At 41.5% G+C, this 24,615-nt stretch overlaps 1 protein-coding gene across 2 annotated transcripts; it reads left to right on the top strand.

Annotated features, from left to right (window-relative positions):
* Nucleotides 1-24,594, top strand: LOC108680302 (insulin-like growth factor 2 mRNA-binding protein 1). 2 transcript variants are annotated; one of them, XM_018169103.2, is made up of 10 exons: nt 1-326; nt 2,781-2,850; nt 15,560-15,689; nt 16,559-16,858; nt 17,749-17,904; nt 18,398-18,559; nt 19,037-19,546; nt 19,892-19,987; nt 20,260-20,403; nt 20,624-24,594. In XM_018169103.2, the coding sequence occupies exons 1-10, from the start codon at nt 149-151 to the stop codon at nt 20,732-20,734; spliced, it is 1,857 nt and encodes a 618-aa protein (XP_018024592.1). In that variant the 5' UTR covers nt 1-148; the 3' UTR covers nt 20,735-24,594. The 2 variants fall into 2 exon arrangements, with proteins under 2 accessions (XP_018024592.1, XP_018024593.1); XM_018169104.2 differs by lacking the exons at nt 1-326; nt 2,781-2,850 and adding an exon at nt 6,276-6,551.
* Nucleotides 24,595-24,615: the final 21 nt, after the last annotated feature.

The following is a 24,615-nucleotide window of genomic DNA, read 5'->3' as shown; positions in this document are numbered from 1 at the left end:
ACTTCATCTTAACTCGTCAGTCGCATGCTGGCAGTCTTGAAAATTAGTAAACTTCTACTCCGCTTCTTTGTTGGCAGTAAACGCGGTACTAGCCGGTCGTGATTTTAATTGGTGTTCTTGTTTTGTTTAGGTTGTTACTTGATCAATTATGATGTCGAAGTTATACGTAGGTAATCTACCTACCGATGTCACAGAGGACGCTCTAAGAGAGTTATTCTCTCAGCATGGCGTGTCAACATCCAATGTTTTGGTGAAGAGGGGCGGATACGCCTTCATCGACTGTTCAGATTCCACTGAAATAGATCAGGTTGTTTCATCACTGAACGGTGAGTTTGCCAGGAACTAGCTGAAATTTTAAGTATTCGAAGTAGTACACGTGATCGCTAAGGCTTGATAACCATAGTTCAAACTATGTCGACCTGAGACTTAGTGTTGAACCTCTAGTCAACCTGAGGCCGGGCCTTAGCGCTAGCGAAGCAATTTTATTTTTGCAAATGTGCGTCATTTTTAATTTCCACCATGGTCACTCAGCCTCACTCGCATCAAGCCGATGCTCTGTGCATAATAGGGTGTTAAACTTTATCATTTATGTGGTCGATACTTTGATTTTGAGAATCAGTAGGTACTCTCGATGAAGTAGGTAGCGAGTTGGAATGATTTATTTTGAGTTTTTCTTCATACCAATGCGTTAATACCCTGTTCCATAGGGTTTCGATTAGTAGCAGCAGTGTTGCGAATCCAAGACAAGGTTTGTGGCAAAGTAGCGTAGGGTGGACGGGCTTGGGTGGATTCCTCTGCGGATGGGGGAGGTAGGGGTAGCGGGCACACGGGCCACGGGGAGAAGTGAGGTCGGACTTATGCTCGATATATGGACACGAGCTGAAGCTAACGACGTAACCAATAAACTTCCGTTAATTTCATAGAGAAGTTTGATAACGCAGGTGAGAAAATTCGACATGCCCATGACTACGTGAGCATTCATAAACTAACGTTACGTGCGGTTTCTACCGGCAGTCTACCATGTGGCGTTATGATTTTAGCCTGTTCCTTTGCTGAAGTCAACGCTCACATCGATTCTCCAATTTCTCCTTTTCATTGTATAGCCCCGTTTTGACGTTGAATGTCAATCCGTTTTAACACTTGTACATTTATGCTTAACTGGTCAAGTTATCAACGATCGAAACTCCATTTGTTGCATGTTGAGCGAATGCTTCACCTTCAAGTTCATTGCAGTAGTCGCAAATATACGCAATAACGATTACTGATTGCATTACGTTACGTAATCAATGTACGGATGAAGATCCAATCGACGTTAATACAATATTTTTGACTTTGACTTATTTTTAAGTACACGTCGAGATCATCGTTGAAAGCCTTTCCTTCCACTGAGGCTTCCAGCAATCATCTTGTATGTATGTGCTTTTGTCAAACTTGAAGGCGCTCAATCTGAAGCACTATAAATGGTTGTACTTGCTAGACGCTATAATGATGGCTCGTCTTGCCAATAAGGTGCGAATTTGAGCTTGTCGAAACCTCGTGACTGTTCATGGCCTATCCTAACCGAAATTCCAGACCTTACCGCCTTTGTAATTTTTTATCTTGGGCTAGTTTGCATGCCAAGGTGCTACTAGCATTAGGTTCAGAGCTTGAGCTACTACGTAATGCTGTTTTAATGGTTCTAAATTGGAATTCTTATGAACCGGCCATCCGACCTGAGCCGCAATAAGTTTCTTACTTGGACTAGCAGCCTAGCACTAGCTTTCCAAACTTCTGCGTCAATGGTGTACTGTAGACTGCAGAGAAACTATGGTCTGAGTTATCAGCTCGTTTTGAACACGTAGGATAGTTAGAGGATCACCAATCAATTTAAATGTGTCGTCTATTGTAGGAGATTGTTCTTACTCCATACCTTAGTTTTTCACTTCATTCCATACCTTAGTTTTTCTTAGTTTCAGTGCGAATTTCTCTAATCATTGAACCAAGAAGCGACACTACAAATTTTATTAATCGTAAAATCAAAGACCATACTGACATCACATCCGGTGTCTTGTACATTTCAAATGGTGGATATAGAGCTGTTGCGACGATACCTCGTCAAGTCGTCGTTCCAAAAACGAATAAGTACCAGCAGTACGGAATGAAAGCTGATGCTCAAATTTCTACCGAGCTTATATACTAGGTATTTTCACTAACGCGTCAGAATGAGGTTACAGAATTCAGATATCAACTTGAAAACTAGAGATGTGAATCGCACCCACGACTAACGTCATGTGAGCTACCGGATTGAAATAGTGCACTAGAATTATATAGGCACTGGCGTCCTTCCCAAACTCTGAACGCAGCGGCCGGTTTTAGTCTGTGATTTTGTAGATTTCGCTTGATTAGTTGACGGAGTTTCACACTCAAACTATTCATGTTACGTTCCTAGAGCTTTGGCTACGTTGAAATGAACGGCAGGTTAGGTTCTAATCAAAGCTGAATCGTGTTAGTCCCAGCTATGCCGATTGCTGCAAAAAATCTGTTCTTACATATACGATGCTGTCCTGTGTGAATGAATTGTCTGAAATTTGTCTAAGCCTTTTAATTGCAGATTTCAGAGAGACGTTTATCGTAGGATTGAGCTTTCTGTGCAATCATGTTTGCCAGTGATATGTGGAAAGTTGACTCGTATTTATTCGATTCCTGCACTGCATGATGAAGTTCACATAACTTGACATGAAGTGCTCATGACAAGAGGTAGCGTAACAGGTCGAGCTCACGTTTTTTGAATTTCCTTCTAGGTTGTTCATATCTGGGCCACAACCTCGTGGTGGAGCCTTCAGTTGCTGGTGGTGCTGCAAAAAAATCACTGTGAGTAAAAATAGACGTAATGTAAGAAATAAAGTATTATTATGGGACGCCACCGCATGAAGCTCTCGCTTTAATTTTGTATAGATAGCAGTGTATATTGTCATTAGTATTTTATGAATATAGCAAAAATTTTTTATCCTAATGCGTCCTTGCTTAGTTATTGCTTCATTTGTCTTACTGTTATTTTAGTTAAGGGGCCAAACGTATCGTGAATATCGTTATTACGCAAAATTCACAAAATCGATGTGGATATTTGAAATCAATGAAAATGGAAAAATTTTCCCCAGAAGGCAACGAGCCAATGACTTCCTGTGCGCATTCTGTCATGCGAAGAAGCCCTGAACAGACCGCTTACTCTCTCGATAGGTCATTTCAATCGAGCACTGCCCCTTGGCGGTCCACTCGATGTATAACATCCATTGCATTCAAAACTCAACGTATTAGACATGATCACAGGCGTCAATGTGGCCTGGTATTTTTATCGCAAACTGCAGTGATTTTAGCAAGTTCCTCCAGGGAAGTTGAATTTGAAAGAGCTGGTAGACATACGAAGCCTGGGACAAAATTTATTGTCCGTTCTCCAGCGGTTCTGATACTATTCGACCAAAGCCAGCGGGCGGTAAACTCTATGCGGTATACTGGCGAATTTGGGAAACTCTAAACTGTGGGACGCAGCATACTGGTGTAATTTTTTTTTTTGCCACAGGTGCCATTAACTTGTGTTGTACAAACGGGTACCTAAACGTAGTAGTGATAAAGTACATTACAAACGACATAACACTCGTCAGTATCATACCCGTCATTTTGAATTTCGGTAAATACTGTACATTGTTTTGATGGACAATGCTAGGTCTTGAGACCTAGATGCTTGAGATGTGAATGTTTAAAATGAAACTTTCATTGTATACTTCCAATTTTTCTAGCCGAAGGTTCCCTTTCATATTATACGTGGTTTCTGATACCATGTAACCATGCAAATGAACTTTTCTACTGTCGATGGCTTTTAATTGAGATTAGTCGCATTAAGAGATACGGTACTGATGAAACGAGTCTACTTCACAAGTTGAAATGGTCCATAAGCCATGCATGAACGAAAACTGAACTTGTGATGAAATAAATTTCCATGATTAATTATTAGATGATCTTCGCAGGTTTTAACCGTTCTGATAGTACTGTGTTGTGAATATCGGATCGGACTTACCTTGCCCCGATCCCGTTTGTTAAATAAAAATTTTCGCCAAATTGGGGTGCCCTAGCTGTAATTGTGCACCACGTCTGAATGTGTTGCCGATGTGATAGAGATGTAACTAAAATTTAGTTGAACGGTCAGAAACGGACGATTTCAGTGCTCTCTATATAGTCAGATTTACTTTCCATCTAAAATGCATACGACTTTTGAATTCACGACCTTTTGACGAAATGACGAACCTAATTTTGTTTCGACGTAATTGGCCTGGATGGAAAATTCTAGCAAAATGCAAGTTTTTTACGTCAAAGGAGGTCGCGGAACTTGAACTTGAACTTGAACACTTCCGATCCGCGATCGATCTTCTCTATAGGAGATTCTGTGCACGTGCATTCTCGAGTCAATATTGACTCGTGTTCCTGCAACATGATTCTATATTCTTTCCTCTTAAGAATTCCATAGAATAGCAACGATGCCAAGTCACTTTGGATGGAGATGTCGAAAATATAGAATGAGAAATAATCCGTGACAATAGAAAGGTTAAAAATTCACCCACAGGAGAAAGCCGTTGGTAATTCACTTGATTTTGATTTGTGAAGCGCGTGTGGCTCCTGCATACTAGATTTCTTCAATATGAATATAGAGCAGACTATTGATCTTCTGTGTTTGCTTGCTTCTGATTTTGAGAAAGCGTATTAACCAAATTATCTCAGATTCTTACATAAATTACTTGTCTTATTGTCGATTGATTTTAGTTTTAATTAAAAATATACCTTCTTAATTTGTAGCTTTGTCAACGTGTTACGTGACAAGATTATATTGAGCTAGTTTTTATGGGAATGATACTTTTGCCGTGTTGTTCAGTTCTAACAAGTGGCAGTAATTAAGAAGGAATGGAATAGAGTGAATAGAATCATTTATTCTATTTTCCACAAAAATGACATCGTTTGGTCCCTGTACTACTACTCCGAATGAGTCCCGATCTCCTAAATAATTTATAGGTTATGCTAGGGGCTCTGCTGCCCTTAATCAATGAAAGAAAGCGGACAAGGCGATGAGTTTATAGTTTCTTGCATTTTTAGCGCATTTTCTCATTTATGGAAAAAATGCACTATTGTGATCGCCATGTCCGTCCGTCTGTCTGTTTGTCTGTCCGTGACCTCAAGTTTTCGCCGACGAGAAAATGCGCTCTGTCACTCACTGCAGCGAGTACTGCAGAGTTATATTTTTTATCTTGTTCCACGCCAGTCAATGGTTAACTACCGACCTGTGTACCTGATGGTCGCGCGTTCCTTCTTGCAGATCCAGATGGTAACCGTCTGTGGTACGATAAATTTTGAAACGTATCTGAACTCTCCGGCCATATTCCTAAATAAGATCAAACCTTTTCTGAGGAAAATCAGATTTATGACAGAATGTGATGTATGTATTCATAAAGGCTTTAAGATAGAATAAATTTTGTTGTAATGTTGGTCATAACATTCGTCAGATAGCAAACGGGTAACGCAGCTTTGAAAGGTGCCGAAAACATCCGTTGAGTTAGGGAGTTAATATTTGCTGCAACGTGACGCGGCTTGGTTCGTATCGTCAGACGTGCACCGCCATGCGCTCAGCTGAGCGTTTTTAGCACCGCTACGTGCCGGTAAGCTGACAGAGAAGACAACGTAGATGGCGCCACTTGTCTCACTCATTGTTTGAACCCTTGTCACTTATTTCATGAGGGATAATGAATTTATAGTCAAGGGTATCGGTATAGTATATCGATGAATGATCACGCTACTGGAATAGACTCAACTTTCCCGAAGTTGATTCGAACTCGAAAATATCGTTCATGAATTATCGCATGAGCATCACTTTAGTTTGAATGACAAAAATTGTGAAATGTGTAAATGTAGCAGAATGTGAAAACTAATTGCTAATATCAAGTTTTCCTTGCGATAAAGATGTGGAGGTTGAAGTATAGAGCTGTCTATAAGTCCCCAAGGCTGCAATCTTGTAATCAGGCATGTAATGCAATCCTGAGAGAGACAAGACAACAACTGCATTGGATCCTTACTGGATAATTGTGAAGGGCGTTTTCCATCTCTCTCTTAACTTTTCATTACGCTTGGCGTTCGTAAAATCCTGCATCTGGCAACGTGCAGAACGCAACAGCGAAAACATGGCTGCTGCTGCCGACGCCACCGCTGCCGCCGCTGTACCAGCTTCGCTTCCCCTGTATTAGGTTGCCAGTTGTGGGCTGACTCTGCCCCATTGCACTTGCCGGTGTCAATTTTATGTTGTAGGGTTTTAGTTTTTGCTAAAAACTTCTTTGTACTGCGTTGCCTCTTTGAGTTCCGTTAATATATTTTAGACCGTGAAATATAACATTTGATCTAAGCTAAATTCATTTTTGCGATGAAGTAAGAACACAGTTAGTTCTTCCGGTGGAGCTCTTCAGTGGATTGCTACGTCATTTTAGTCTTTCTACAGTCATGGAGCATTACAACGATGAAAATGTCTACTCCCCTGAAAGGTGCTTCTTACTACTTCGCTACTTGCAGCTTGCTGATAGACTCGTTCTCTTTTCCTTAATTTAGCGCTTATCACTAGCATTTTGAATTGCGATAAGACAATATGCTAGTAGATAATCGGCGGCGAAAGGCGTTTTGGTTGGACGAGTTGCCAAGTGCAGCAGCATTCTTGCAATAGTGTAAAAATTGGACAAACATGAATTGCTTGAGGAAATTTAAAGAAAAAAAAAATTTGAATTCTAACATTGCAGAATTAGAGGTATAGGGTATAGCGGCTCGCAAATAATGATGTGGTAGATTTTTCATTCCACTGATAAGATGATAGTGTAGCTATAGCTATTTTCAGTTAGAAATGCTTAACATGGCAAGATGTGAGAAATTTGTTGCTTGAACTATTTGGTGATAATAGTAGACTTGCGAACAGAATCAGAGCTGGGAATCGGATTTTTCGTAGTATAACTAGTATTGTGATATGAATTCCGGAGAGATCATTACATTACACGACAGTTTGGCAAGGACGACGACGTGATGAGTAATACAGATGCATTTGCTGCAGTTGAAAGCAGTGTGTCAATTTCTGTCGCAAAATTTAGATGGAACCAAGGAGCGCCTCGATAAAACACACGCTATTCGACCGTTCATTTGACTGCGCAGCTGTGCAAGATGTACATATTCCTCATCAGATTTCTTGTCGTATTTAGTCGCCTTGAATTGTACCAGCTCAGCTTTTTATAGTTGCATTCCACTTGAATACGCCTTATTCCCTCCCACTTGGCAGTAAACTTCTTGCCTAATTTATTTCTCACTACTAATGATCGGCTACGATTTTATTAACTATGCGCCTTGTGCGACACGCTGCGTTTTTGGCATGAATTCTCGTTCAGGAGCAACGTTAAAATTGCCCGTTACTTCAGCCGAGTAACCCGAGTTATGTTCCTTGGAGCGTCAGAGGAAGAGTAGCACCGTTAATGCTCGGGCCAAGATGCGGCAGGTTCCATGGCACTAATTTTTATTGCATTACCGAGCCCAGTCGAATTCCAGCCTTCGTAGCCAACCTCCGTAGCATTCATTGACGCAAGTCCTGATTGACCGACAAGAAGCCTGTTACGAACAGGTATTCTAGCTGTCAGAGTCAGACTTTACCAAAGAATCCACCATGTGTCGATGTTCGCTAGTACTGATACTTAGTTGATGCAACAGCTCCACGGTTTGATCCTTGAATCAGTCGGTGTGCACTTTACTTGAAACTGTTGTAGGATATATTTCAGAACTTAATATTACATATCTTCAGAACATGATTTTGAATCTTTAACATGGTTTACGGCACAGCTTGAAACAAAACTAGAGAAAAAGATGAACGTTCTTTGACATCATTGAGACAAAATCAACAAAGTTATTCAATTTTGCATTAACGAGCTTTTCACTTGGAAGTTTTAGTCGTTCGTAGTCCATTACATAGTCCGTTCAACATGTACAGGAGCTGTTTACTCCTGACGTATATGCATATTGAAGATGACGCTGGCCCGCAGTTCGCTATCGATCGGTTGCTTGTCATGGCGTTCTAAAAAATAGCAAAATTGGAACTCCTGCTCGCTACTTGCCCGCGAATTTCGTGGCAAAAATGGCATCATTCGCATAATTTCGTCTGGAATAATCACGGTGAAATAATCTCTAACTATGATCAAAGAAAAATTCCAACGTTAAGATTTTCTAAAACATCGCAGTACGATCGCACGTTAATGATCCACTCTAGCCATTTCTTTCCCAGAGTGTTAGTCACCAATTGAATGGTCTGTCGTCACGACGCCGCTCTAGATTATATAGCATAAGCTCTAAATTTAAAGATGCATTCCAATAATGTAGCTGGTATTTCTACTATTGCATACCTAGATTTGCAGCATACGTTCCGTCTGGTTTTGCTGTGCAATCATTGCTACAAACCCTTCAAAGGCCTCTCAGCAACATCGTCGAGACTTGGCTGCCGGCCGGCGACTCTACTGCCCCCGTTTGCTGGCCTCGTAGTGCCTAACATACGCTGCTTATCTTCCTGTTCTCCTTTCCTCTGAAACAGCACACAATGTTTCAAAGGCTTTTTTCTTAAACTTCTGGTAATTACATCTCAGACGTTTAAAGATAGTTCTTAGATTAACTACATCGTATTGACGTTGGTAATGAATTCTTCAGAAGTGGTGATCAATCTTGATCATGAGCAGCTCTATTTCAATTTTAAGAATTAGATGCCCATTTTTCTTGAAGACTGTGAAAGTTGCCGTTGGAGGACGGTTTGTGGCCAAGCTTCTTGATTCGCATTTTTGCACTATCTATATTTTTGTGCTAACCTAACGGCGTTGACGGATTCGCACGTACGTGGCATCTGCTCCGAGAGTCTGTTGATGGTGTTACAAAATCAAATCCAGTATACAACAATCAAAGTTCTATATAAACGTGGATTACTCATTCATATCGGTTTTGTCTGGTGTAGAGAGACTGACCATACATAACTGTCCTAGCGGGATGTTCAATGCTGTCATGGTCTTGTTTATACTCTATTTTGGACGCTGCACTTGATGCACGAGCGTATAAGTTCCAAGATTTAGGTGCGGATGACGTCACCAGAGACGCTGTGCATGCAGCAACATGGCAATCTCGGTGCCGATGACCCTGCTTCTCCCTAGCGTCGGTGCGTCAAGAATGTTGCTGCGGCTAACACAAGCTGCTGCCATTGCTGCCGCTGCCGCCGCTCCCAGCCATTCATTGTAGACCGGGTTGCTTTTTCTGCTCCACCAAAGGCTGTGGATGGAGTTGCGTGCGTAGAACTTAGTCGTCATGCCTCTGCTTTCATGAAAACTGCCAACCTGAAACTTTTTTTATAGTTGTGTATAAAGAGTGCGTTCAGTTTTAATCTAATCAAATACGATCTTTTAATCAAATACGATAATCAAAACGGCTCAACTTGGTAAGGATTAAATGTGGTGGAGGCAAGCGGTAGTACGAAATGAGTTCAAACGCTATAGCTATGGTTGACTTAAACTAGTACGGGGACCAACTTTTGGAACAATTGATGTTGTGTGTCCTTTCATAGATGATACTGACCTTTTATAATGTTTGGAAATATTAAATTGGCATTTCTGCTAGGTAATACTTTCTGGAATGAAAATACTTTTGATTTTTTGGTAACCAAGAATAGATTACGTCCATTATTCTAAATAGTGTTAGCTAATAACCTTCTGTGCAATTGGGCGCTTGTATAACCAAACCGAAAATTTCTCGGTTCACGTGCCAGAATCCTATCGTGGTCAGCTTTCCCACAGCACAGAGACAGGATGCGGTGCTAGATCCACAGCACATCTACAGTCGTGAAGCATGGCCCAGAGGGTGCGCACCGATGACGCAGGCTACCCGCATGTCTGTCCTGCGTATTGTCTGTCTTCGAGCCTTGACCCAGCTAGCTATTGATGCCTGCAGCTCTTATTCCGCCTCAACCGACACCGCTTCAGAATATTCTGAACATAACTTTGTACACTACTGAAAGTTAATTCCCTCTCCGGATGAATTCAGTTGATTTTGAAGACGAGGACACTTTTATACTAAACTTTTGTCCTTCTTGTGAAGCAATTGAAATAGAACGTTGCGTCAAAATTGTATAATCGCTAGATATTTAAAATTTACCTGAAAATATTAGAAGGAATGGGGGTGGCTCCACCATCATCCACAGTTTGAAAGTTGGGTCGCAACTTTGACACCTGAGTTACTTGCACATTAACTTTGGTTACTAGTGTCAGGTTAGCTAAACACATAGATGCTATCCGTATTGGTAACATTGGTCTTGTGCTATCACCACTTGAAACAGAAATCATTCGTCAGTGTCGACTTGTATTTACTAAAATGCCATATTACTTGCATAGCGCCATCGTTCTCGAAAAAATTGGATCTGAACCCAACATAGCTCCTGAATTGATGTGCGAGATAAGTAATTATATAGTTACCAGGGCTTCAACTCGGAGTAGGCAAGAGCTAAGCTTTTGTTTTTATATTGGCCAGTATCCAGTTGCCAGAGATTTGTCCATTAGGATTACTTGGCCGGTCATTCGTATCTAGAAAAATTAATGCAAGTGTTGATACTGCTGCCTAAATAATCTAATTCGTCTCAATTACCGAATGCTGAGCCTAGCTCTCCATAGCTTTACGAGAAAATCACCGATTGCTAAACTCCGTGAGTCATTTACCCGATTACAACATAGTCTCGGTTGAACTTGAGTGGGAATAGTGATGCTAGATGCTTGTGCTGTTTGATAGCCAGTTTCTATCCTGAAGAACTAATTTTCCAAAGTGAGCACACGTCTATTGCTAGCGAGAATCTGTCCCTAAATTTGCCACCACGTTGAGGTTTCTTCCTGTTGACTTGTGGTATTACCGTAGTTCCCCTGTCGAATTGTTATCTTTTTCATTCATGACGTTCATCTCTACAATTTTGTGTGTAGTTGATCCGGAGTAGGCAAGAAAGTTGTTAATTTCATGCGTTTGATAACAATGGCTCAGCGTCTGACGGACGCTACTTGGTCCATGTGATGGACCACCTAAGAAAACGCTAGATGCTTGAGAAACGCGGACGGGATGCATGCGAGATGCATCTTGCTCCGCCCCTTGCAGCGTGCACTTCGCCACTGGCTACCCTCACGAGGCGACCGCCATCTTGCATATCCTTCAATCCGCGTTCATTTTTTGAGGCCTGTTTGGTTTTTGGCACGCTATCTCGCCTAAATCCTTGTTTTCTTCTCCTTGAGGTTGCACTGTAGCTGACCTTTAGTCAAACTATTTTCGAATCATTAAACCTTCAAAGCTTCAATCGTTCCAAATTTTCGCGCATGAATTTGAGGGGATAGACGGTTTGGCAGATTCATTGATTCCGAAGACTTGGAGCCAGTTCCCTTTTTTTATTATTATTTGAGTCTGAGGTTTGAGGGTTTTTGTCAGAGGTTTGCTTCAGAATTATTGTTTGAAACGTGGAAGTAAGAAACGCGCTCAACCCATGATACTAATATGGAGAAGCGTGCGACCGGTTGCGAGCCCTGCCATTTTAGGGGTTAAACTTTGTCTCGGTAGCCCTCTCTATACATGTGGTGCGCTATGGCACCATATATATAAATGCGATATTTAGTTTTAGTGATGTTTCAATCTAGATTAGGGAAACAGGCTTTCACAAGAATCTAGTTTACTGCAAGTTTAATAAAAATGGAAGATTGTGGCAAGAGCTAGGCTGGACTAATGTACACTTGATTTCCAATGTAGAGTTCAACGGCAAGGATATTGACCCCCTAGCTTTTATGTTGACCCTTGGTAAAATTTTCAATCTTGATAAGATTTCCCCTCCTTCTATTGTCGATTGCGATTCTTGCTGTAAATAAGCCCCATTTCTTTTGATCTAGTTTCTGACGAATTAGTTCGCTGTATCCGGTTAAGACTCGCTTGGGCTGTCAGTTCTGTGTTTAGCCTCGGCCTTGTCCCGCATGTGATCACTGATAACATTTATTTCTATGGAGCTTTAGTCAGAGCTCAGTCGTGCCTGCGCTCAGCTTCCGGTCCGTTGTAGTCGAACAGGAAACTTCTCGACCGCTTTGTGAAGCCTGTGATCTCATCACGCTTCTCACTGATTACTTCCCTCCTGGAACGTCTGTCTCTTATTCAAACTAGTTCTTTCATATTACTTGTTATAAAATGGTACGATCGCACGATTCACTCGTGCGCGTAACGGGCTATTTGAGTTTCCTAAGTTAATTTTATTCTTGATTTTTAACCATCTTGCTTGTCTTTGACTTTTTGCCTGTCGGAGAAAAAGGTAAGGACCGCAATATCTTTATTGTGCTGGATCCAAGCTCATTCTAGATCTATAGTTATAGAATCCCCGGCGAGATTTTTCTGAACCTCGACTAGAACGTTAGTAACTTTTAACAACATAACGGGTTACGTAGTTTTACAGTGGAACTTCCCTAATAACAAGTTGGTGATATTCGTTGAAATAAAAATTTTTAGGTCCTACTTTAATTTGTTTAAGGCCGATTTGATCCGTGATACACCATTGGCAGAATGTTCCATTTGTTTCATATTCAGAGACGAGGGTTAGTCACGTACAAAATTTTCAATATAATGATTAACTCTCATTACACCACGCAACAACCAATCTAGATCACGGAGATTTATATGCTTGGGTCGCAGCCTCCTTGACTATAGCGCATGTGTTTGTTCACATGAAACACAGTTTGGTGACTGTAGAACCGGAGTATATCAGCTTATCTGTTTCCGGCGACGCCGCTATCGCGTCGCACGCCTTCTAACGTGGCTAGAGACTAGCCACAACTTGCCTTCTAAGCTGCGCTTTCTGGTCCTATTTGTACCTTTCGTGATTATATAGCAGTAAAGGTCTTGAGAAATATTTGAAATTATCGATCGGTCCATTGCATTCAACTTGGTAATTGATGTGATTTGCAGTATGTATGTGCCACGAAAAGCTTGTTAGAGCAAACGGCGTGAAAAGCATCTTCAATCCTGATTAGGCCTCAAGAAGATGATAAATGTCTGATCATAATGGTCGATAATTGAACCTTGGGTGAGCGCAACCTAATTTAAAGCAGTTCATAACTAATTTCTAAACGTCGTTCTTGTCCGATCAAAACGTGGATTTTCCATCACTTGTCTAAAGGGCAGACGTGTGCTTGTAGCGAAATAGTTCATTTGTACAGGAGAAAACCCAGAAAGGTGACGTTATATTGGCGTAGCTTGCGTGTAGAAAAAGTGAAGTTGAGCGGACTGCTTAACTTCGGTTGCATGCCCACCGCCAGCCAATCCATCGTGCTGCTATAGGTAGACTTGAGAATAATTCTTTTTACATGAATACCTGTTGACTCGCTTCGGTAATTCTCATATCATTTGCTTTGGTGGTTGGATATGTCAAATTTGTTTCTATTGAACTTGCCAGCAAGCTTATGGAATTTTATGACACCTATAACTGTAGTTCTTCTCAGTAAGTTAAGAAATATTTGCACCTGCAGCTCATTTCGGGGGAAAACGTAGAAGTCTCCCCCGTAATGCTATACGTGTTAGCGTAGAATGTACCCAATGACCTCACATTGCAGTTCACTCGTGTTTAACTAGAGCGCTTCCCCTCGCTTTCGTCCCTCGCGTCACCCTCACCCGCCATGAAAGTTTCCTCTTTACGTGCTGGCGCATATAGACTCCTTGCGACCAAGCCGTACAACGGAGGCGAAAGTATTTTTGAAATAGAATTTCGATGTGGTTGCTCCATCATGGTTTCCATCAACTTGGAGATCCGTCGGCTATCCTAGTGTTCAGGTCTTGGTGATCAATTATTTTTTGCTCAAAGCGAAGTATTTACTTCTCCCTTTGGAATACCATTCATTTATACATTGCTTACGGTGTGAGTTGTTGTACTGTGCAGACTGCAGAGGTATCGGTTAGTGCTTTAGCCTTTCCAGATGCTTGTAATTTTCATCGGTGATTTACTCAGAATAAGTATTCTCTTAAGGCTGTAAGGCGCAAAATCTTGAGCAAGCATTGTTTCACGGACTAGGTATAATGTGTAGCGAATTCTTCTTTCTGTTGTGGGTTTCTTCATTCGCCTAATGAGCGGTTTTGATTCCTAGCGTACAACAGTTGTAAAACACCCTCATTACTCAATGTATATGAACTGTGCGCGATTGCGTGGGCGACGCAGCGTTTTCTATATTATTCAGACCGTAAGTTTTGCACGTGCTCTGTACGTAGACTTGGTGCGTGCGCACTGGAAGCCTTCTCGAGGGTGCGTGTGCCAGCGAGCCTCTTATATTGATCGCGAGAGTGACGCTGGCGCGTCATGAAGCCTCGACGCTTTCCTCTCTGCTGCTACCGGTTTTTAAGTTCTCTCTCTCGTGTGCCCCGGCGTTCATACACCTTCAAATTATTATTACGGCTTTTTGAAAGTTGTCAGCGTATTTGTGTAAATAATCCGGCATTAACTTTTACAAGGCTTTCGAAACGTGCAATTGAATATTCTCACTTGCCACTTAGCTTACACTACTAAATTAGCTTGCATTGATATTTTTTAGAGGTTTCTTGACCAGATATTACGAAATCACAGCAACATTAAGAATTTATTTTATAAGATTGAATTAAAGCGTGCGAGATCGTTTACTTTGTTGTTTGTATACATATTGTTGTATTAATTGACCGTTTCAAACTTTCGTTCATAGTACTTACACGTAACACAGAATCAAATTTCTTGCGCATTGCGCTGCTTTTGACTGCACAAATACATTTGATCTCTGATGGTTGGGTTCGAAAAAGCCCCAGTTGCATGTGGCAGGCGATAGAGAAGAGCTAATGGAAAGAGTTCAGGTGTAAAATAGGCGCGCAGGTGTCCGTACATCTGTGCTTCCTATCAGACGCCGCGTAGACTCTGCTCCAAAAATCTCGTAAGACCACGTCTGACTATTTAGAGGTTAGCTATTGTTAATTAACAATTAACTTGCTTTCGGAAATATGCCCAGAGTTACTTAACAAGACAACTGTGCGGTCCGTTGAAATGGAAATTTTCTTCATCTAATTGAATTGACGGTAATTACGTTGTGCATGTGTGTTTTAACCAAGATTAAACCGGCATTGCTTACTGTAAACAAGCAAGTTGGCAGTTGCTGTTCAAAGGTATTGAAAACGTTAGGCGCCATTTTCCAGCACCCGTTAGAGGATATGGCGCCGCCAGGTGCGTTAGTATTAACTAAATGTCAATCCCACAAATGCGTCGCCATTGCAAGCTTGCGCGCTCGCTCGTTCCTATAAGCGCTCGTTGAGCATTTATGTCCTGTCACCATCGCTAATATTGAAAAATGTCGGTGTGCATGGGCGCTAATTTCCGCCTATGTCTCATTTTGCTAGACTCGAGTTTATTTATTTGATTTCAATAAAATTTGAATGTGCGAAAGTATCTGTAGGGGTATAATTAAAATTATTTTCTTTTTAGGTTGGAGACGCGAGTGAGGGTGAGCGGCGTACCAGTGAACGCCCACCCTGATGAGCTCACATCTTTGTTGCAGACTGTTGGGGAAGTCACTAAAAGCGAGAAATACGAAAGCAGGGACGGACAAACTCAGGTGAGAATTCATTGAAACTTTTGAAGCGAAAATTTTCACAATTGTGTCGGTTGAAGTTATGATAGCTGAGCCCTTCACACACCGTGAAGCGATGCAGTGAGGAATGGGCTAGAGTTTATTATTCTTTGTAGTCTTGAACGTTGGAGCTGCGATATTTAGGAGTTTGCCAGGGCTACATAGTAGCAAGTGATAATATCTGAGTATAAGGTAAAAGTAATGGGCAAAACTGGTAGTTAGATGGAAAGTCTAATAGGTTCTGTGTAGTGAAAAATAGGCGCGTATGATTTTGAGTTCTGCCTCCCAAATCCTTTCCTTTCCTAAATTTTATTTATAATTAGGCCGCCGTATTATAATATTTAGATCTGTTATCAGTCTTGTGAACAGATCCATGGTCCTTTTTAAGCTGTTGTTTCCTAGTTTTGAGCGGTTATAGCTGTGCTTGTTTTAAATTAATATGGATACATTTGTACGATTAACCTAATTTCATAACTACCGGATCACAGGTAGCTTCAAATTTTATTTCTACTGTAACGTTTGCCCTCCAGTTTCTCCCTGTATTAGGGTCTCGAATATCCATAAGTTGAGAAAAGAAGATTCACTGAAAACATTTGAGGGTGCAAAACGGTTCGTCTATGAAGAAAACGTGACTTACCTATGTGGGCTGCGCTGGCTTATCGATGATGAAAATGCTGGCTCCTATATAACCGCTCTTTTCGATTTTAATAATTGGTACAGGTATCCTTCAAGAAATGATTGAACCTTCTAGATTGAAACTACCAGTCAGCTGAGGTTAAAACTACTCGCCTTCTGTCAAGCTTGTGATTGACATGACGTCTTCCACGCGTCTCGCTCACACCTAAATCCTGCAGGTGGTTCACGTGACCTTCTCCACGGCCGAAAGCGCGCGTGACGCAGCCCAGCGTCTCAACGGTGCTTCCATGGACGGCGGCCACACCATCAGAGTGGATAGGCTGGTGGACAGACGGTCGAGGGTGCCACGATCCCAGCAGGGCGGAGGCCGTGGTGGCATTATGACCGGTGGCGGTGGTATGGGCGGTATTCAGCACAGACATGCGGCTGAGTTTCCTCTCAGGATCCTCGTGCTCTCTGAGATGGTTGGCGCCATCATTGGACGGCAGGGCGCCACCATCCGCGCCATCACACAACAGGTACATAGATCCCGATTTTGTTTTTTAACAAACGCCCACACCGAACGACAATGCGTTCCCTTTATTTCACGAAGAGTAAGCATGACGATCCGAAACTATTTTTTTTGTGAGAATTCGTGTGTAAAATATACTTCGATTAGGGCTGCTACTCGTCTTACAACGGGTTACTCTAAAATTTAACATTACCACTGTCCTCTGGTTATCTCAAGATGTGTTATACACCAGAGGCAGATTGTTCTATTTGTTTCATATTCAGAGACGAGGGTAGGCATGAACAAAATTTTTTATCTTATGATTACGGTACCTCTCGTTTCACTACGCAACATTTATGCTTTGCGAAAATTGTTATAGTATTTGGAGGACCAATAAATATAACAAAGATTCTTGCTGCTACGGACAGAAATGCGGTCATGTATAAGCGGCTATTAACTTCCGGCCTTCATGCAAGCTTTTAATAGCGGCTTTGGATGTGCGATGAAGAAATTAGAACTATGTGATAATAATTGATCTGGATATAATTCACGAATCAGGCCACTGTACCTGCCATTAGTAAATTATCCATTCGTATTCAGACGTAGATATGGGCTACCAAATTGGATCTCGGTGGCCATTGCTTGGATTAAGTGATCATAAACTGTGAACAAGTTTGGAGCATTAAGGTGAAATCGAATCGACAAATTTTCTCCCACTTTTCTTGAATATGTGAACTAATTTTCAGCATGTGGTGGAAAATTTCTGAGGGCGCTCCAGTGGTCGGCTCTGAAATGCCTGTACATATGGCATTGTACACACTTTAACTTGTTTGAAAAAGTAACTCTTTTAAATTATTGAACGGTGCGGCAGTATTGGTAAACAAATTGTGAAAATTATTGTTAATTTGAATTTGACAGAGCCGTGCTCGCGTGGATGTTCACCGCAAGGACAACGCTGGGTCTCTGGAAAAAGCCATCACTATTTACGGCAACCCTGAGAACTGCACTAGTGCCTGCAAGCGCATCTTGGAGGTCATGCAGGAGGAGAGCGACAAGACCAACAAGGGTGGCGAGGTGAGACTAGGCCCGAGTTCCATAGTTTTCTATACCCACTAGTTTCATTCTCATAAATTTAGCCTTGCATAATTAGAGGCAAATTTTATCAATCCTGTCAATTACTAATTAGGCATGCTTGATTTATATTCTGACAATTCGGCTCTATTAGCTCATTGAATTTTTATGAACAAGAATATCTTATTTCATTCCTTAGAACGCAAGTTTAAATAGTTTTATTCTCACAGTATTGATATTAATAGTTGAAGAAGAATGACGATAAATTCGTTAAACGACAACATATCTTTCCATTGCCCGCTTGCAATACTTGTTGAAATGTTGCCATTAACAAATTTTTTTGTGATAAGATCATCCATTAGGTTTTCTTTTTCTCGGATGAGTTTATTTTCTGAGCATAATTGCTCAACCTTGTCAACTTTCCGAAATTCTTTATGAGCGAAGCGCAATCTCAAAGAAATTGAAAATAGTTCTTGAACGCAAAATTTTCAAACAGGTCTCGCTGAAGATCTTGGCTCACAACAATCTCATCGGCCGCATCATCGGGAAGGGAGGCGCGACTATCAAGAAAATCATGGAGGACACTAACACCAAAATTACAGTTTCCAGCGTTAATGACATTAATTCATTTAACTTGGAACGCATCATCACAATCAAAGTAAGCTGTCAAAATATAAATGATGGGTCATTGAATAATTAATCTGGAATTTAGATCAACCTAATGTCACACAAGTGTCCCACAACCTTACACAAGTTTATTTCGACAAAATCGTTACAGCGACTTAGCTGCATTGATATTAGTTGCGTTGTACGAAGTCAATCCCGAAGATATCCTTTTGCTTTGCAAACTCGCATTCTGCATGGAAATATTCGAAATGAGATTTGTAGTTATTAGTTGCATTACAATTTCAATTTTGACTTCTCTGTTGGCATTCTGCCTCCAACCTAGTAATCCTTAGACCCAATGGCTGACCACTTTTTATAAGTTACATTTGGAGTAAAATTTTGCTTTAAATTTATTCGGAAACTTATTTTGCTGGAATACTTGTACTTGAGCGTGAATGCATGAAACGTTTCTAGCTGTAGGGTGTCTGAGCTTAATGTGCAACTTGACAATTGTTTGGTGGGCTTGCAGGGTTCCATTGACGATATTGCAAAGGCCGAAAACGCCGTAAGCGCCAAGCTTCGCCAGAGTTATGAGAGCGATCTGCAAAGCTTTGCTCCTCAAAGCTCCATGTTCCCTGGCCTTCATCCCATGGCCATGATGTCAACTGTGGGCTCGGGAGGTCCTCGAGGAGATAGAGGGGGCATGAACTCCATGGGCCCTATGCATGGAGGACCTGGCATGTATGGCGGTGGCAGCGGTAATGGAAGTAGCCTTGGGTACACTCCAATGTACCCGGCGCCTTTCTCTTCCGGCAGCTACTCTGACAACTGCGAAGAGACAGCGTTCCTTTATATTCCCAATTATTCAGTTGGTGCCATCATTGGCACTAAAGGTTCGCACATCCGCAACATCATTCGCTTCTCTGGAGCCTCCGTCAAAATTGCGGCGCAAGAAAGCGCTCCACAAGATAATATGAACATGACTGACGTGCCGGAGAGGAAAGTCACAGTAGTTGGCACCCCCGAAGCGCAGTGGAAGGTATGAACCTTGAAATATGCCGGAAAAAAGTTAAATGCAGCCATTTTTAATGAATAACTAAACGAATGTGCTGGAAATTTGTGTTCACATTAATGTTCTCAGAAGAGACCCGATGCGTGGAATAGGAATGACTATCGCACCAGGCAGATTTTCGGACGGAGAGCTGAAGTGGATAAATGAGTAATTCTTTTGACCAGGATTGCCGCTGCAGTTTCCTTTTTGTTCGTACTTTGAGCACTTTTTTTGAGATGAGCAGTAGCCTCGATTGTGGCAGTAGTCGTTAAGGACATTTCTACAAATTCCGTTGAAATTGCTAAGAATAAGAACTTCCCCCCTCCCTCCCAGGCCCAGTACTTAATTTTCGAGAAAATCCGTGAAGAGTACGCTTTTGGCTACGACGACGTCAAGCTAACGGTCGAGGTCCTGATTCCTTCATCCCAGGTAAGATCAATCGCTGAAATATGGCGTTCTATCCTACAGTTCTTAAAGACTAGATTCGAAAATCTGTCTCCCAAATCCTAACTTGTAGTTGTAACAATTTGTTGCACGTTTTTAAAGATTTCCCTATAGTCAATTAGTCGATAAACATAGATACTAGGTGTAAACTGAGAGCTGTAACTGTAAAATATAGAAATGATAAATGTCCATGAGCTTGTGTGCCCACGCCTACAGTTTCAAATGTAACTTTGAAAAAACTTTGCTCTGTGCATTAGGTGGGCCGTTTGATAGGAAAAGGTGGCCAAAACGTACGCGATCTTCAACGCCAGACCGGTGCCAGTATCAAGTTGCCACAGCTAGGCGCTACGCAAGATGAGGAAACCACCGTTCAAATCATGGGACAATTCTATGCCGTTCAGGTAATTGAATGTGCCATCCTAAGTTTCATTACAGGTAGCTTGGAAAGATAAGCGCAGAATTTGACCGAAATACTTGATTTTACTTGCTTACTACTTTATTACGACTACTTACTTTATTAGATCGAAATACTTGCTTTTCTTTTTCAATGAGAACATGATGTGGCTAAATGCACATACATTTCCATAATGCTCTTGCAATAATACTGCTATGGTTTTTCAGTCTGCCCAGCGTCGAATCAGATCAATGGTGCAGTCATCAGTTGCTCCTCCTTACATGATGGGAGGTGGCAGAAGAAGTGGGTCCCCCAGGGGCATGATGACCCAGCAATAGTACTGCTAAGCTGCAGTGTCTGACTGCAGCCATGGTGCAGTACCAGCTTGTACTGCAGTGCATTTGTGGTACTCTAACAGTGCCACGATTCATTCCTAGTACATTACTGCAGTCTCGCTGCAATGACAATGCTAAGCTGCAGCCACGGAGACCTGAGACAACTGATGGAGGAGCTGAAACTTCGGGAGGATGAGCTAGGGATGCGGAAGTAAAGCCTTTGTGCAAACAAATCCGATGCACTTGTATATTTGATCCCATCACTTCATCGTTCATTTACGTTGCAGTTGTGGTAGTAGAGATTTGCTGATCAGCCTAAAAGGTCTCGATTCAGTTTGTCTTGAAAAAATGCATCTGTGAAGAAATTAATTCAGTGTTTAAAGTACATATTGCTTATCTTGAAATTTTCTCGATTCTGTGCCATTAAAATTTAACGTTGAGAACTGATACTGTGCATGAAGTGAGGTTTTGTTTGCCGGCTTTTCTTCCGCTTTCATTGTAGTAGGTCTTGACTGGAGTTGCTACAGCGGGTGGACTCGATAGTACAAAGCTTTTAGAGGTTTGAACTAGTGATGCCTTCCTTCAACGCGAAGTTGACGCGTTATGGCCCACCTCGCTAGTTAGATGAGAGTTGAGACCTACTTGACGTAACTATGTATTGTTCGCAAATGAAGAGAGTGAAGTCATTATTATTAGGGTTGTACAAAAAGCTGTTGAACTATTGACGAAACGGTTTAAAGTCTGTGAGTATGATGGTGTTAAATTATGAATGGTTGGTTGAAGTTGAGCGCAGCTGTTACGGAGACTGTTACCGTGTTGGTGATCCAGGAATGATGCTGCTACTCAGGGTTATATTCTGCTCAAGCTTGTAACGCGGTGGTTCTCTAGTACAAACCTCGCCAGGAACTTAGCCGGCAGTGAGAGAACCGCGGCTCTTTTATATGCAAAGTTATAGCGAAGTTTATTTTTGATACATTGTTGGAGTAATTTTTGTTAATTTTTTAACTGGAGATAATTATGAGCGTAGCATTTTTAACGATTGCTACCTTAGAGAAGATGGAATAAGCTAAAATATCCATTGAGAAGAATCACCCCGATCTTATGAAATATCACGCAAGAACCTTACTACCGGAAGACTTCAACCGACTTAACCGTTGCCGCCTGGACACCGCTGTCGGCCAGACTCGTTAGTTCTTCAAAAACTGCCTCTGCAAGGACTCTGCTCTTGTCTCAACCAAGCAGTTTTTGCCGCACGCCTACCAATCCAACCCTCCATCCTCCTCCGTTACAGTGGGAGCTCTGCAGTTCCTCTGACGTCCGCTGAGCTGCCTTTACCGCCATACGATAACCTCAACCGATATTTTCCCTCGATACTGACTTCTATTTTTGGTAGTCAGTGGAAAATGTCGAAAATTATTACCGAAACTGTCATCGCAATTGTGGATCTGTGCATGAACGATGCAATCATAGACTGCACTTGTCCGGCTCTTGGAAGCTCTATCACTTGGCTTCAAATTCATTTATTGAAACCGCTTCATAGTTGCCTTGGCCGCTCTGAATTGAAAATGCGAGTCGAGGTCTTTCTCGATTCGCTGCAGCTTTCTGTCCATCGTCAATTGTTGGTTTCATTAAGTTGTCTCCATTACGAAGAAAGATTGAGCGCCAATACCGCATTCTTCTACCATTCCTTGTGACTTCATGGCTTCTAACGTTACCTCTGTCAGTCTCTGACAACTACCACTTGTTGGCCTGATATCATCCCGTTGCTGAAAAGTAGAGTTTCGTCGATGGTCATGTCATTCCTTCTGCGTACGTTGGTAGACAACCTTACACACGCAAGCTTTCCTTATAGTTGTTGTGTTGGTGTTATCGATCACCTGCGTACACGTGGGTCAGAGCAGAAAAGAATTTATTGTTGAGAAGTGTATATCTATTATGAATACTAGATTATATTATCTCTGCGCGCTGCTCGGTCTGTCGTGCGATAGCCAGAGAAATAACTGACGGATCATTATTACCTACCTCAGGGTTTCGTTCTGTGGCATGGAAATCGCAGTAGAGTACAAGATCCCTTGGATTTATCCTTTCACTATTGTTGGCGATAACCATGTCACGGCGCGCTTCGCCAGCTATACCAGAACGATTATAAACAGGAACCTGAACGCACGTACAATTCAGTACAACAATCTATTTTCATCATCGCTGTTGATGCTGCTGCTTGTTAAAGTCGCATTTTATGCGACATGTCTAGCTGGAGCCTCACTCGAGCATTTTTCAATATGCTGTCATAAAGTAGTTTCTTGTTATTGAGCTCTGCGTTAAACATGAATTTGCTCTTCACATTGAAAGTTACCCGCCTTTGTTATCTTCACTCTAAAGTGGCAGAGTACTTTTTTCCGAAGTTAACTGATTCAGAAGCATCACGCTCAACGGTTAAATTTGAAAAGAGCGATTGATACCCATAATGACTGAGCAAACTTTGTAATAGCCTCGTAAGTCTATACCCTCTTAACATTACTGTAATGTCAGGTACTTTATTATCTGTTTGCGGATGTATTAATCTACCGATTTAACAACTCTTCTTAGTACACTGCATTTAAATGAATCTTCCGAATTTCATTCGTGGTTGTATGTGCCTCAATTTTTTTAATAAGTTGCTTATCAGCCGTCACGAACTACACCCTTTTTCTTGTCTATTGCTTGTCTATGTTGAACTCGTGGCATTTTGAACTTCTAGTTACGACTTCTTCTGTGAACTTGCATGGTTTTATAGCATTTAAGGTTGATGATTTGCATTTGAACTCGTGAAGTACTCAATAACAGCTCGGTAAGCAGCGCCACTCCCAACGCACTGATGGTCTTCAATCCTATTGCTCTTCTGTGCGCTTGAATTCTTTCTGCTTCATCATTTCAAACGGAGAAGAAATACTGGGAAATGCTTGCTTCAGGAACAGGGCATTGATTTTTCTGGCCTAGACCGGAACTGGTGCTAAGTTTGATCACTGGAATTCAACTTGCGCTGTCTTTCTGATGGAAGTTACAGACCTGCCGCTGTTACGTTGAAACTTGAGTTTATTTATTTTGTTTAGTTATTGTTTTGTGTAAGTTTATAAGCAGGTTAAGGGTTTAATTCCAAAGATAGTCTAGGTGTGTTGGAATGCCCGACGATGCCAAGCCTGCTTAACTCTTAATAACAATTCTGTTCGCCAACCTTCTTGATTCATGCCGCCTTATTACTACTCGTGCCCTTCTACATGTCGTGTTTTTATTGAGGCACGATCAACGAATAGTGAATTTCACCAAACCTTACTAAATATTTACTGCTTTATTATTCATGAAATGATGCTTGAACGAGAACTTGAATCGCTTTTCACCTAACTTGTCTCGACTCGTTCGCTGGGCCATGTCTAACCACTGGCCAGCGTCCCCCCCCTCTCGCATGTTAAAGTTCCGTGTGCTTCGTGTTGGCTCTTGCCCCTCTCGTTTTACTGTACTTTTTGTCTCGTATCAAAAATTGAGCTTGGTGCTTAAAACATTCTAGCTGTTGGCGTAGTTTGTGGTTAACTATGTTTTTGTTCAAACTGATGGCACTGTATCCCACGCAGCCTCAATGCTATCCCTCTGTATCTTGTAAGAATCAATCCTAGGACTTCCACAAAATTGGGACACACGAATGTTCTTATCTTAGTTATTTGTGCTGAAGTTTTGGATTTCCAAATAGAACCTGTTCCCTACAATTCTCATTTAATCTTCATTAGGATTATAGAAGTTTCTGTATTCTTGTCACTCCTGCAGCCCGATTCTTAGCATCTCCTTCAGTCTGCTTCTTAACTGGTTTGAAAGTAATAAACATTTTCTGGTTATTTGTTTTTTTTTATTAACCG

The sequence above is a fragment of the Hyalella azteca genome, unplaced genomic scaffold (genome assembly GCF_000764305.2).
Source record: "Hyalella azteca isolate HAZT.00-mixed unplaced genomic scaffold, Hazt_2.0.2 contig17235, whole genome shotgun sequence".
In the NCBI taxonomy this organism is placed as follows: Eukaryota; Metazoa; Arthropoda; class Malacostraca; order Amphipoda; family Hyalellidae; genus Hyalella; species Hyalella azteca.
The sequence above is the reverse complement of the archived record's forward strand: the minus strand, read 5'-3'. Positions and strand labels throughout refer to the sequence as shown.